At 40.0% G+C, this 15,169-nt stretch overlaps 1 protein-coding gene and 1 pseudogene across 1 annotated transcript in view; both read left to right on the plus strand.

The window, feature by feature from the left end:
• Window positions 1–98, plus strand: part of LOC115165306 (ER membrane protein complex subunit 1-like) — a 22,423-nt pseudogene extending 22,325 nt beyond the window's left edge.
• A 448-nt stretch (window positions 99–546) lies between these two features.
• The window catches only part of LOC115165305 (E3 ubiquitin-protein ligase UBR4-like), a 125,507-nt gene continuing 110,884 nt past the window's right edge, over window positions 547–15,169 (plus strand). The window contains 4 exon segments of the mRNA XM_029718365.1: window positions 547–729; window positions 4,086–4,183; window positions 4,674–4,777; window positions 8,008–8,137. Of these exon segments, the coding sequence (XP_029574225.1) occupies window positions 605–729; window positions 4,086–4,183; window positions 4,674–4,777; window positions 8,008–8,137 (457 nt within the window). The 5' untranslated portion in view covers window positions 547–604.

Here is a 15,169-nt window from a genome sequence, read left to right on the forward strand (position 1 = left end):
TATTATTTTTCCTGTTGGGGAGACTGAACAGCTCTGCTTGTGCAACACTTTTCACCAAAATGCCAATACCCTCAATAAAATGATTTATTGCTATTTCTGAAAGTCTGTTTTTCCTTTTTCAGCGTTATACATAGTAGGACCTACTAATGATCTTTGGTTGTGTTGTAATAGCAACTATTTTCTCTACTTGTCTCTATCCTTTCTACACCTATGTACACCTTACTAGTTTAATGTAGCAGTTTATTATAGCCCTTAAAGTGCTTCTTCGATTTATAATATTTATGTCAACACTTCCTGTTTATTTTGTATCCCTGTCTTTGGTTTCCACTAGTTGCCACGAAGTCAAATTTGAATATAGTAACAATTCATGAAAACAACAATTTGCTTTTTTGGTCTGAATTTAAGGTTAGGCATAAGGTTTGTAGTGTCGTAAGGTTTTAGTTTTTAGGGGTTTGGTTTAAAATCCAAATTTCATAAGAGAACTTGGAAGAAATAGGCGGGGGTTATGACTTTGTAGCTGTGATAACTAGTGACGACCTCTTTTTCCTTTCAAGGGAGGTTGTTGGAAAAAGAATCGCTCGCTTGTCTAGTACGGAATCTCAAGATGGCGTCGATTGGAGGAGATGGAGAACCGGACTGGGCTGCTGATGTACGGCCGCTTTTATCAGCTTCGTACACAGCTTTTGAAACGAAAGAGCTACCTCAGCTTATAGGATCCATAATAAACAGGTAAACAACGTCCCTGTCTGCGAATTGCAGTGCTCTGTTGACAAGAAAGAGCTGCATATAACAGCTAGCTAGCATGCTAACTCTGGTTAGCTTCTTCACTCAGCTGGTTTGCATAGTGTTTAGCATAGCTTGCTAGCTACAGTAGCTGTACCCAGAAGGAATCTGCTTCATCATCAGGCCGAATAGGGTGTGTAGCGTTACGTGCTAGCAATGTTAGCTAGCTAGGTAAAACATCCCTGACATTATATACTGCAGCTTACGTTGAAGTAAACATTATTATAAAACCATAAATTCTGAAGCGTTTGTCGTATTTGCATGATAATACAACCCGCTTTAAAGCCGAACATTGTCACTTAGCTAGCTTGTTAAATTGAGGCTTTAGTTAGCCACGGCTAAATAGCTAGCCAGCATTTCTAGCCTCAGAAGAATCGAAAACGAAAGCTTAGCCCGTGGTTCTTTTTACTTGAGGCTATATTGTTTATTATGTTGCTGATGCCATTATTGTTCTTGAATGTTTTAGATAATAGTTATATATGTCAACATCACGAGCGGACAGCTGTTGACGTGACCGTTTCAAATGTCATGTGATGTGGTGCTAGTTATTAAGTAAGTTAGCTAACGTTAGCTAAGTATTCAAGATCAACGTTTGACTTTGCACTCCCCGATCCGTTCTAGTTGGGTAACGTTAGCACAACGGGCTTTCAACGGTTAATTTACACAATCTGGGACATTTCCTGCAGTTCAATCAACGGTCGCTTCAGTTATTGATACCCATTGATTGTTTGAAGAATATAGCTTACAAATGCCTGAGTTTTTAGTGCAACTATCTCACCGTATTATAGCCCAAATAATGATAGGCCTAACAAGGTTTTTATGCTTTGTTGTCATTTGAGTACAATGTTTTTATAGCTTCAAATTAGTATCATCATTTCAGAATGTCATGCATGGACTGTCAGCCCTTCCATCCAGAGATGTCTGAATTTGAGTGGTTATTTCTCCAGCCAACTCCCTGAGCTGAAGTGGTGGGGCTGCTGTTGCACATATTTGATCTAGTCCAACACTAGCAGAACTGGTCAACTAATCAAGTCTTTGGTTAGTTGAATCAGATGTACTTTGCTGGCAGGTGTATAAAATCGAGCACGCAGCCATACAATCTCCATAGACAAACATTGGCAGTAGAATGGCCTTACTGAAGAGCTCAGTGACTTTCAACTTGGCAAGTCATAAGATGCCATTTTTCCAACAAGTCAGTTAGTCAAATTTCTGCCCTGCTAGAACTGCCCAGGTCATTTGTGTGTGCTGTTATTGTGAAGTGGAAACGTCTAGAAGCAACAAAGGCAAAGTGGTAGACCACACAAGCTCACAGAAAGGTCCCGCCTCCAGTGCGTAAAAAATCGTATGTCCTCGGTTGCAATACTGACTACCGAGCGCCAAACTGCCTCTGGAAGCAACATCAGCACAATAACTTTTCGTCGGGAGCTTCATGAAATGGGTTTCCATGGCTGAGCAGCCGCACACACAATCCTAAAATCACCATGCGCAATGCCAAGCGTCGGCTGGAGTGGTGTCAAGCTCGCCGCCATTGAATAATGCTTCACCGTCTGGCAGTCCAACAGACGAATCCGGGTTTGGCGGATGCCAGGAGAACGCTACATGCCCGAATGCATAGTGCCAACTGTAAAGTTTGGTGGAGGTATAATGGTCTGGGGCTGTTTTTCATGGTTCGGTCTAGTCCCCTTAGTTCCAGTGAAGGGAAATCTTAATGCTACAACATACAATGACAATCTAGATGATTCTGTGCTTCCAACTTTGTGGCAACAGTTTGGGGAAGGCCCTTTCTTGTTTCAGCATGACAATGCCCCCGTGCACAAACCGAGGTCCATACAGAAATGGTTTGTTGATCAGTGTGGAAGAACTTGACTGGCCAGCACAGAGCCCTGACCTCAACTCCATCAAACACCTTTTGGGTGAATTGGAACACCGACTGCGAGCCAGGCCTAATCGCCCAACATCAGTGCCCGACCTCACTGATGCTCTTGTGGCTGAGTGGAAGCAAATCCCCTGCAGCAATGTTCCAACATCTAGTGGAAAGCCTTCCCAGGAGAGTGGAGGCTGTTATAGCAGCAAAAGGGGAGACCAACTCAATATTAATGCCCCTGATTTTAGAATGAGATGTTGGACGAGCAGGTGTCCACATACTTTTGGTCATGTAGCGTATGTACAACAGCAGCTCTGCCACTTCAACTCAGCTAAGGGGCTGGAGAAATATAACCACTCAATTTCATACACATCTCTGGATGCAAAGACTGACATACAGTCCATGACATGATACTTTTGAACAAAATTTGAAGCTATAAAAACATTGTACTCCAGCGACAAAAACAAAATACAAACAGATATGTGAATCAGTTTGACCTTTGGTTGGTGGTCTCCCAGGACTCTAAACCATAACATGTACTGTCCTAGAAAAATAAGTTCTCAGGGCTTGACATACAGGGCCGCCTGCTGTCTTGGGGAGGTTTTGGAAACTCTCTAGACCAGTCGTTCATCCCCGTCAATGTTAATCGATTATATAGTCTAGATGAAAAATAGCATTATTACAATAAAAAAAACAAGATTCATGAAGCTGTTTATTCATTATGTCGATTTTATTTATCTCACACGCTCTGCACACATGTAGCCTATAGATAATCTGTCGGGCAGAGAGAGTTTGCAGCTCTCAAACAGCTGGTTGTTGCTTGGAGCAGTTTACTGAGATCGAACATCTTGCCTGCCACTACCGCTTATCCAAGTTATATCAACCAGTAAATGTTAAGGCAAGAATGGGTATGCAACCCAGCTATTTAAAAAGTTTTAAAAGTCTTGGTTGAATATTTGCAATATGCAATTCAGTCATCATGGAATAGCCTACCTTGAAAATCAGACATTTTTCTTTAGGCTCTTTGGTCCTTGAAAAGTAATTGAAGTTATGCTAAACAATTTATTTTGAGCTCGACCATATCGAGTTGTTGGCTTCAACTTGGTTTTCCATATAAAACGTTCCTTTTTTTGGGTCGCTTTCTCATTTTTAAAACATGATCCAGTTACTCAACTCTTTAACCTCTCAGATGGAGAGACTGATCAGCTACACGGACAGACTTCATTAGTGTGTTTCTGTCAGGAACATACTGTCTATTCAGTCAGGCAATAATGCCCACATTATTCAGACATATTTTAGAATGTAATAATGTGATTGATAATGCCATAAAAAAAAAATATATATATATAATCTACTTGTCTTGAACTGTAGTTTTGTAATTCATTTATTATGTATTTTGTAAATGACCCTCCCTCTTCAATTTCCCATGTCATTGCAGTGAATCTGAGATCCTGCACCATGATAAACAGTATGAGCCGTTCTACTCGTCCTTCGTGGCGCTCTCGGCTCATTACATCACCACAGTCTGTGGACAAAGTATGTTCCAACGACCCAATAACTACCCGTTTTAACTACTTCCTCAATATCTACCATTTTTAACTACTACTACTTTGTAAATGTGTTTTTTTTTTGTTTGTTTTTTTTGGAGTAGAGAAAAACATGTTGGATAGTAACACGGATACAGTAGCCTGTTTATTGTTAAATAAATGTAAACATTTTTTTTTTTTTTTATGTATTAAATGTATTTGCAAATGAGTAATTAGAAGGCCACATATGCATGTTGTCTCTCTTTGCTTCTCTACCTAGTTACAGTAGTGTTATTTCCTGTTCTTCGTGGCATTGTAGTATATCACAGTTGTAAATGAGAACTTGTTCGCAACTAGCCTACCTGGTTAAATAAAGGTAAAATATATAAATGTACATTACAATTTTATACTAATCTTTAGTGCAGAGGGTTTTGTACATTTGATCATGAGGCAGTTCATATCTGTCCTCTTCTGCTTCTGTTCTCTCCCTCTCCCTCTAGTCCCCAGAAACCAGTTGCTGTCAGTTGCAGCAGCCTGTAAAGTATTGATTGAGTTCTCACTGCTGCGGCTGGAGAACCCTGACGAAGCATGCGCAGTCTCACAGGTGAGAGAAGTACATTCTCGCTGTTCTCAAGTCTGGTCCCACATCTGTTAGTGCTGTTTTTCCACCTCTTTAGTCATTGTCACACCAGAGTTGGCGAAGACCGTGCAAACAGATCTGGGATCAGGCAGGCTATCCGTCCTGCACTCTGTTTATCTAAACCTGCCCTGTGTGTTTTATCCAGTCTGTTTTTCTACAGACAGGCAGCAGGGATGTGATTTTTCCTGATTAATCTGGAATTCCTCCATTCGGTGCCTTCAGAAAGTATTCATACCGCTTGACTTTTTCCACGTTTTGTTGTTACAGCATGAATTTAAAATTAATTAAATTGAGATTGTCACTGATCTACACACGATAATATCAAAGGGGAATTATGTTTTTGAAATGTTTAGAAATTCATAAATTTAAAGCTGAGAATGTCTCTAGTCAATAAGTATTCAACCCCTTTGTTATGGTAAGCCTAAATAAGGTTCAGGAGTAAAAATGTGCTCAACAAGTCACGTAAGTTGCATGGACTCACTCTGTGTGCAATAATAGTGTTTAACATGATTTTTAAATGACTACCCTGTCTCTGTACACCTCACAAACAATTACCTGTAAGGTCCCTCAGTCGAAGCAGTGAATTTCAAACACAGATTCAACCACAAAGACCAGGGAGGTTTTCCAATGGTTCGCAAAGAAGGGCACCTATTGGTAGATGGATATTTTTTTAAAGCAGACATTGAATATCCCTTTGAGCATGGTGAAGTTATTAATTACACTTTGGATGGTGGATCCATACCAGGGCCTAAAATGTACTTTTTGGTCCACCAGCCACTGTGTCAAGTAGATATAATAATAATATTATTATTATTATTATTATTCTGGACTCAGATTATTTTATTTGACAATCTTTTTGTTTGAAATTAAACCATCAAAACACAAAAACAGATGAGCATGCTTTGTAGCGTTTCTAAAACAAATGTATTCAGACCCCTTGACTTTTTCCACATATTGTGTTACATTACAGCCTTATTCTAAAATAAGATTAAATTATTTTTTCCCTCATCAATCTACACGCTACCACATAATGACAAAGCGAAAGCAGATTTTTAGAAATGTTTGCAAATGTATATACTGTATGCTTACTTTACATTAGTATTCAGACCCTTTACTCAGTACTTTGTTGAAGCACCTTTGGCAGTGATTACAGCTTTGAGTCTTCTTGGGTATGACGCTACAAGCTTGGCACACCTGTATTTGCGGAGTTTCTCTCATTCTTCTCTGCAGATCCTCTCAAACGCTGTCAGGTTGGTTGGAGAGCGTCGATGCACAGCTTTTTTCAGGTCTCTCCAGAGATGTTTCGATCGGGTTTAATCCAATCTATGGCTGGGCCACTCAAGTTCATTCAGAGACTTGTGCTACATTGTCTTGGCTGTGTGATTAGGGTTGTTGTCCTGTTGGAAGGTGAACCTTCGCCCCAGTCTGAGGTCCTGAGCGCTCTGGAGCAGGTTTTCATCAAGGATCTCTCTGTACTTTGCTCCGTTCACCTTTCCCGTGTTCCTGACTCGTCTCCCAGTCCCTGCCACTGAAAAACATCCCCACATCATGATGCTGCCACCACCATGCTTCACCATAGGGATGGTGCCAGGTTTCCTCCAGATGTGACTCTTGGCATTCAGGCCAAAGAGTTCAATCTTAGTTTCATCAGACCAGAGAATCTTGTTTCTCATGGTCTGAGAGTCTTTAGGTGCCTTTTGGCAAACTCCAAGCAGGCTGTCATGTGCCTTTTACTGAGGAGCGGCTTCCGTCTGGCCACTCTACCATAAAGGCCTGATTGGTGGAGTGCTGCAGAGATGGTTGTCCTTCTGGAAGGTTATCCCATCTCCACAGAGGAACTCTGGAGCTCTGTTTGAGTGACCATTGGGTTCTTGGTCACTTCCTTGACCAAGGTTCTACTCCCTCGATTGCTCAGTTTGGCCGGGCGGCCAGTTCTAGGAAGAGTCTTGATGGTTCCAAACTTAATTTAAGAATGATGGAGCCCATTGTGTTCTCGGGTCTCTACGGACAATTCCTTCGACCTAATGGCTTGGTTTTTGCTCTGACATGCACTGTCAACTGTGAGACCTTTATATAGACAGGTGTGTGTGCTTTCCCAAATTATGTCCAATCAATTGAATTTATTACAGGTGGACTCCAATCTAGTTGTAGAAACATCTTAAGGATGATCAATAGATACAGGATGCGCCGGTGCTCAATTTCAAGTCTCATAGCGACGGGTCTGTTTTTATAAATTAGCAAAAAAAATCTAAAAACCTGTTCTCTCTTTGTCATTATGGGGTATTGTGTGTAGATTGATGAGGAAAATGTTTTATTTAATGCATTTTAGAATAAAGCTGTAACGAAACAATGTGGGAATAGGGACGTGTTCTGGATACTTTCCGAATGCACTGTGTTTTCAAGCATGGTGGTGGCTGCATCATGTTATGGGTATGCTTGTCATCGGGCAAGGGACTAGGGATTTTTTTATTTAAAAAAAAATTAAGGATAAAAATAAACGTAATGGAGCAACGCACAGGCAAAATCCTAGTGGTAAACCTGGTTGTTTGCTTTCCAACAGAGACAAATTCACATTTTCAGCAGGATAATAACCTAAAACACAAGGGCAAATATACACAGGAATTGCTTACCAAGACCACATTGAATGTTCCTGAGTGGCCTAGTTACAGTTTTGACATCAATCGGCTTGAAAACCTATGCCAAAACTTAAAATTGGCTGTCTAGCAAGGATCAACAACCAACTTGAAAGAGCTTGACACTTTTGAGTAATGGGAAAATATTGTACAATCCAGGTGTGTAAACATCAGAGATTTACCCAGAAAGACACAACTGTAATGCCAAAGGTGATTCTAACATGTATTGACTCAGGGGGTTGGATACTTAAATTAGTGTTTTGATTATTCCATTAATACAAAATCAAATAGACATTTCTTCCAATTTGACATTTTAGATGATTCTGTATAGATCGTTTACAAAAAAAAAGAACAAATCTATTTTAATCCCACTTTCTAACATATTAAAATGTACGGAGAAAGTCAACAGTTGTGAATACTTTATGAAAATATGTAAATAATTGAAACTCACCTAATTCTTTTGCCAAAATCTTGATGTTCTTATTTTGTCCTGGTGACATTCCAATAAGACTTTCCTCTCCTTTTCTCCTCCCTCCTCTCATCTCCCCCTCTTCTCTTCAGAAACACCTGATCCTCTTGATAAAGGGGCTGTGTATCGGCTGCAGCCGCCTGGACAGAACCGAGATCATCACCTTCACAGCCATGATGAAGTCGGCCAAACTTCCCCAGACCGTCAAGACACTCTCCGACGGTGAGTCCTCTGCTTTTGCTGAGACCGCATCTCACTGTATCAACATTGTTAAAAGTATTCTCGGTAGATATGTATCAGATCGTTCCATGTTGTTGGAGTATGTCAAATATAGCCTTTACAATTGTTAGGGTAACAACGTTTTTTTTTTAAACAAACCAATGGCGCCGTCATCTTTGGCACCAACAGGGTTAGACAGCTATGGTGCTACAAGTCTACTTGTTGCTTAGTTGTTCCCCATGATGAAATTGGGGAGGGAATTGTGGGTCGACCCGCCGTCCCTCTGTCCGTCCGTTCATACGTTAGTCATCTCAGACAGCACTGGCACGATTTTTTTATTATACTTGGGTGAGTGATGCGTCTTGCCATAGAGATCCGGGCATACTAAATGACACTCATTGGCCCAAGATGGGGAGCTATAGTAATTAACTGAAATGTGAGTCACCAGAGAAGAAGAGTTGAAACAAGAGGGAAAACTGGGACCAAAATTATTTTTCCCTAGTAGGTGTTTTTTTTTTCTTTCTCTCTCACCAAGCAAGACGTTTTTGTATGGAAGTCAAAGTGTTGAATTTGGTTAACATAAAATGGAATGTCTCATTTGCCAGTAGAAGTTTTGCTGTGCTTGTACTTACAAGTAGGACACGTAACATCCCGGCAACTTTCAGATAAAAAAAACATTTTATATTTTGAGTTGTACCTGTTGTTCACATGCGTGTATCTGCCTTTTCATTGGCTGGAATGGTCCTACATGATCTTGCCCCCTCCCGACTGCTGTTCCAAAATACATGGCGACCATATTTTATTATTGTATATATTTTTTCTCATCTTTATTTAACCAGGTAGGCCAGTTGAGAACAAGTTCTCATTTACAACTGCGACCTGGCCAAGACAAAGCAAAGCAGTGCGACCAAAAACAACAGTTACACAAACAAACGTACATTTAATAACACAATAGATAAATCTATGTACAGTGTGTGCAAATGTAGAAGAGTAGGGAGGTAGGCAATAAATAGGCCATAGTGGTGAAATAATTGCAATTTAGCATTAACACTGGAGTGATAGATGTGCAGATGATGATGTGCAAGTAGAGATACTGAGGTGCAAAAGAGGATAAATAACAGTATGGGGATGAGGTAGTTGGGTGGGCTATTTACAGATGGGCTATGTACAGGTACAGTGATCGGTAAACTGCTCTGACAGCTGATGCTTAAAGTTAGAGAGGGAGATATAAGACTCAAGCTTCAGAGATTTTTGCAATTCGTTCCAGTCATTGGCAGCAGAGAACAGGAAGGAAAGGCGGCCAAATGAAGTGTTGGCTTTGGGGATGATCAGTGAGATATACTTGCTGAAGCGCGTGCTACGTGTGGGTGTTGCTATAGTGACCAGTGAGCTGAGATAAGCCGGGGCTTTACCTAGCAAAGACTTATAAATGACCTGGAGCCAGTGGGTTTGGCGACGAATATGTAGCGAGGGCCAGCCAACGAGAGCATACAGGTCGCAGTGGTGGGTAGTATATGGGCTTTTGGTGATAAAACGGATGGCACTGTGATAGACTACATCCAGTTTGCTGAGAAGAGTGTGGAGGCTATTTTGTAAATGACATCGCCAAAGTCAAGGATCGGTAGGATGGTCAGTTTTACGAGGGTATGTTTGGCAGCATGAGTGAAGGAGGCTTTGTTGGGAAATAGGAAGCCGATTCTAGATTTAATTTTGGATTGGAGATGCTTAATGTGAGTCTGGAAGGAGAGTTTACAGTCTAGCCAGGCACCCAGGTATTTGTAGTTGTCCACATATTCTATGTCAGAACCGTCCAGAGTAGTGATGCTAGACGGGCGAGCAGGTGCGGGCAGTGATCGATTGAATAGCATGCATTTAGTTTTGCTTGCATTTAAGAGCAGTTGGAGGCCACGGAAGGAGTGTTGTATGGCATTGAAGCTCGTTTGGAGGTTTGTTAACACAGTGTGCAAAGAAGGGCCAGATGTATACAGAATGGTTTCATCTGCGTAGAGGTGGATCAGAGAATCACCAGCAGCAAGAGCAACATCATTGATGTATACAGAGAAAAGAGTCGGCCCGAGAATTGAACCCCCATAGACTGCCAGAGGTCCGGACAACAGGCCCTCTGATTTGACACACTGAACTCTTATCTGCGAAGTAGTTGGTGAACCAGGCAAGGCAGTCATTTGAGAAACCAAGGGTATTGAGTCTGCCGATAAGAATACGGTGATTGACAGAGTCGAAAGCCTTGGCCAGGTCTATGAAGACGGCTGCACAGTATTGTCTTTTATCGATGGCGGTTATGATATCGTTTAGGACCTTGAGCGTGGCTGAGGTGCACCCATGACCAGCTCGGAAACCAGATTGCATAGCGGAGAAGGTACGGTGCGATTCGAAATGGTCGGTGATCTGTTTTGTTAACTTGTCTTTCAAAGATTTTTGAAAGGCAGGGCAGGATGGATATAGGTCTGTAACAGTTTGGGTCTAGAATGTTTCCCCCTTTGAAGAGGGGGATGACCGCGGCAGCTTTCCAGTCTTTAGGGATCGAAATAGGTTGAACAGGCTAGTAATAGGGGTTGCAACAATTTCGGTGGATAATTTTAGGGTCCAGATTGTCTAGCCCGGCTGATTTGTAGGGATCCATATTTTGCAGCTCTTTCTGAACATCAGCTGTCTGGATTTTGAACTGAAGCGAGAGAAAATCAACTCCCATGTTGGTTTGAGATGTTGGCCATTCACGTCTCATATGTTGCTCCACTGCAATATTATATCATGATACGTTAATACATACTGTGTTCAGTTTAATTGCCAAAAATATCTATGGATGTAAGTGCATGCTTTGTCCAATGGGACAAATAGGCTAATTCGCTAGCTAGTCATGTAGCTTTTACATTTTAGTTTTTCGTTTAAGATTTATTTGTATTTTTTTTATGTTTTAATTAGCTGGATGAATACCATTTATACTTCCTAGCTTAAGATTTGGAAAGCTAAACGTTTTCTGAATCTAGTCATCCTTTATATCTGTGTTGCCATTGAGTTGACTGGTAGTAGGTTAAGTGGATGCCCAGGATAGCAGCGAGACTTCCCTTTGTTAGATAATACATTCCAGTACAGATGTAGCAGTAAACAGGCAGCAACAAGCTATAGGAGATGAGTAAATAAATGGGGATATTGAGTTTTAAAAAAAATCAAAAAATGCTTCATATTAAAATCTACTATTCATGTCCATTGTCCATTTGCTCATCATTGCTCCAGTGTCACATACCCTATTCTGTTGCCAGCCACATTGCCTAAAAAAAATTGGCAGTTTATCAAGGCCTTTTGTCTGGGGAAATCCCAGACCGATGCTGAAACATTGTTAACATTGTGGTTAGCAAGCTGACTGCTCAGGGAGAGTAGTTTTTGATTGAAAGCATGGGGATGAAAAATAACTGATTACTGCTCAGTTTAGTTTCCTGTCACTAACCACATTTTCATCCACTGTTTTTAGCTGGGAAGTTTCTGGTAAAATTGTATAAATGCCAACAGATAATTTGTTCGTTTGACATGGTGGGATCTTTTATTTTTTGGGGTTAAATTTGAATGATGTGAAATGATAAGAGTTTTTAAAATTTAAATTCACGTCACATTTTCAATTTGGTACATGAAAACGTAAGCTTTTGTGGGCACTACGTCGCCATGTACTAATTTTGATCTGCAACAAGTCCATTTGGTAGAAACACACCACTGGTGTGAAAAATGCCTTTTTATTATTTTAGAATATTCGCATGAATCTGTCTTCAATTGGATGGAAACCTAGCTATTGTTAACTAATATGGATGGAAACCTAGCTATTGTTAACTAATATGGATGGAAACCTAGCTATTGTTAACTAATATGGATGGAAACCTAGCTATTGTTAACTAATATGGATGGAAACCTAGCTATTGTTAACTAATATGGATGGAAACCTAGCTATTGTTAACTAATATGGATGGAAACCTAGCTATTGTTAAATAATATGGATGGAAACCTAGCTATTGTTAACTAATATGGAACGAAATCCCTTACGCTAGTGGTCTAGGTCTTATCAGTCTATGAACCTGTATATTTAGGACCCTATAAAATCTGCTTTGCGGAGAACCCAGACGGTATCATGTAATCCAGACATGTAAAAACGGAATTCAACAATTTTCTAAAATGTATTAATTTGCCCAATTTTAATCTCAATACATAAACAAAATGCAGCTTTCTTAAATGGCACAGGAATGGCCCTGTCTCTGTGTGCGGTGCGTACGTATGTCTATAGTTTGTGTAGCCATTAGCTAAAATGCTTATTAAATAACCTTCTTCTGGTACAGATGAAAAGGCTTTTCCAAAAAAAAAAAAATGTTTCTATTAAATGTTAAAGCCCCCATGCAGTCTTTTTATTTTATTTTTAAATCACTGTATGTCGCTCAGTCTGATCGTGTGGGCATTAGGAAACAAATTAAGATATTTTCATACACAGCTCTGATTGGCTGATTTGGATGGTCTAGAGCCCATCCCCTTACCCAGATGAATAGTCATTGGTCTATTGTAATCAGATCACATTGTGACATCATGATGTGGGCCAAAAGTTCCATCCCACCTGAACTGGCTGAAATTCCCTATTTTTGTTTTTATATATTTTTTTTATTAAAAAAAAAAAAGTATTTATTTGTTTTTATTTTTAAACACCTCTTACACAAAAGGCAACACTGAAAATGTGAAAATTGAGATATTTTGACCTAGTGTGGAAATGTATAAAAAGGAAATCACATTTTTAACTGCACTTCCCCTTTCACTACCTATGCCTACCTGGCAGAATGGTATCTTGATTATTTGCATAAATCCAGTGGCCATTTGTTAAGCAAACTCTGCCATCACATGAGTGCTAAAGGACACACTTGTATTAAAGGGTAACGACACCCAAAAATCTACATTTCTTAGATTTTTTTTCAAAACCTCGAAAGTGGTCTCCTCATATGGTTTAAGCATTGTGTTGTGGACTTGCAACATCAAATTGTTTTCCTATTTAAAAAGAAAAAAAAAAGGTGTGATTTAAAAAAATATATTGCGAAAACCTGATTTCTTTTTTTTCTACGGAAACCTGAAAAAATAGGAAATTTTATTGGGCCCTGTATGCTGTTATTTAGATAGTCTATTTTACTTTATTGGATTCTATCCCACACTCTAGTCTATTGGTCTAGACAGCATCTCATCTGTCTATGGACCACTGTTATTTGTCTAGTGCTGGGCTGGCAGAAAGAGAGCTTTGTTCCCCTGCTTCTGTCCGTAGGGATTTAGCCCTTTCACATTCCCACATGGATGGTCATTGGTCCCTGCCCAGAGACGGGGTTGTGTATCTGTGTGTGTGCTTGACAATGTTTTTCTGTATTTGTGTGTGTGTTGTAGACCTGCTGTCCTCTAGTGTTGTCACGGGAAACATGTTTTAAGTGTCACGATACTCGATACCAAAACAATACCACAGTTAAAAAAACAAAATTAAGGCATATTAGTCAGTCATAGAATGTCACTTGATCCAGAAACTCAGCTCGTGCCCTGTCCAATCGTTGGGCATCGTTTGAGTTCAATATCATTACAATTTAAATGTTTTACTTTTTTTTCTTCTCCAGAGACAGCCTTGTATGCTTTAATGAACCAATATTTTACAATCCCTTTGACTTTGGTAAAAATATCTAACTACATAATTTATTTGAATGGTAAATCTCTTGATAAACTGGGTACATTTTAAGAAAATATTTATAATACAGGTGAATGCATATTCAATAAGTGTGTGTGTGAATGCGGTGAGTTATTGAGCTTGTTTTCGGCTGATTTCACGGGGCGACAGATGGCAACCTGCTTCCCTTCCGTGTGGTACTTATTTTATTGTACTGATCAACAACATTTGCATAGAAGTAGCTTATTTTATAAAAGTGTACCCTGTCTCGAACCAGTAATGAAGTAATTTATGGACTAAGAGCCATGCAGGCCTGTCGGACCCCTCAGTTCGCTGAGGCAATATATCTTTGGCTGAGGGAGAGACGTAAAGTTTTGAGTGGAAATCGGCTTTGAAACAGAATATTTTTGCGTTATGGTTTGCAAAAAAAGTTAGTGCCTTCAGTATTCATACTCCTTCACTTATTCCACATTGTTGTTAAAGCCTGAATTCAAAATGGATTAAATATATATTTGTTCTCACCCATCTACACACAGTACCCCATAATGACAGTGAAAACATGTTTTTAAAAATGTTTGCACATTTATTGAAAATGAAATAAATCGATCAATCAAATGTATTTAAAAAGCCCTTTTTACATCAGCTGATGTCACAAAGTGATGTACAGAAACCCAGCTTAAAACCCCAAACCGCAAGCAATGCCCCCCCCCCCCCCCCCCAGACGACACCCTATGGGACTCCCTCTCACAGCTGGTTGTGACACAGCCTGAAAAGAAACCTGGGTCAGAATGTGATGCCTCAAGCACTACGATGCAGTGCCTTAGACCGCTGCGCCACTCGGAAGGCCTTTATTACGTTCCTTTTTATCCCAAACAAAACCGCCCTAGTTCCTGCCGATGACAAGCATACCCATAACATGATGCAGCCACCACCATGCTTGAAAATATGACGTTGTACTCAGTGATGTTGTGTTGGATTTGCCCCAAACATAACTCTTTGTATTCAGGATATGAAGTTCATTTCTTTGCCAAATGTTTTACTTTAGGGCCTACGCATGTGTTGGAATATTTTTTTATTCTGTATAGGCTTCCTTCTTTTGACTTAGTCAATTAGGTTAGTATTGTGGGAAATTACAATGTTGGTCCATCCTCAATTGTCTCCTATCACAGCCACTCAATTCTGTAACTGTCTTAAAGTCACCATTTGCCTCATGGTGAAATCGCTGAGCGTTTTCTTTCTTCTCCGGTAACTAAGTTAGGAAGGACGCTGTATCTTTGTAGTAACTGGGTGTATTGGTACACCATCCAAAGTGTCATTAATAACTTCACCATGCTCAAAGGGATATTCAATGTCTA

The sequence above is a fragment of the Salmo trutta genome, chromosome 28 (assembly GCF_901001165.1).
Source record: "Salmo trutta chromosome 28, fSalTru1.1, whole genome shotgun sequence".
NCBI lineage: Eukaryota > Metazoa > Chordata > Actinopteri > Salmoniformes > Salmonidae > Salmo > Salmo trutta.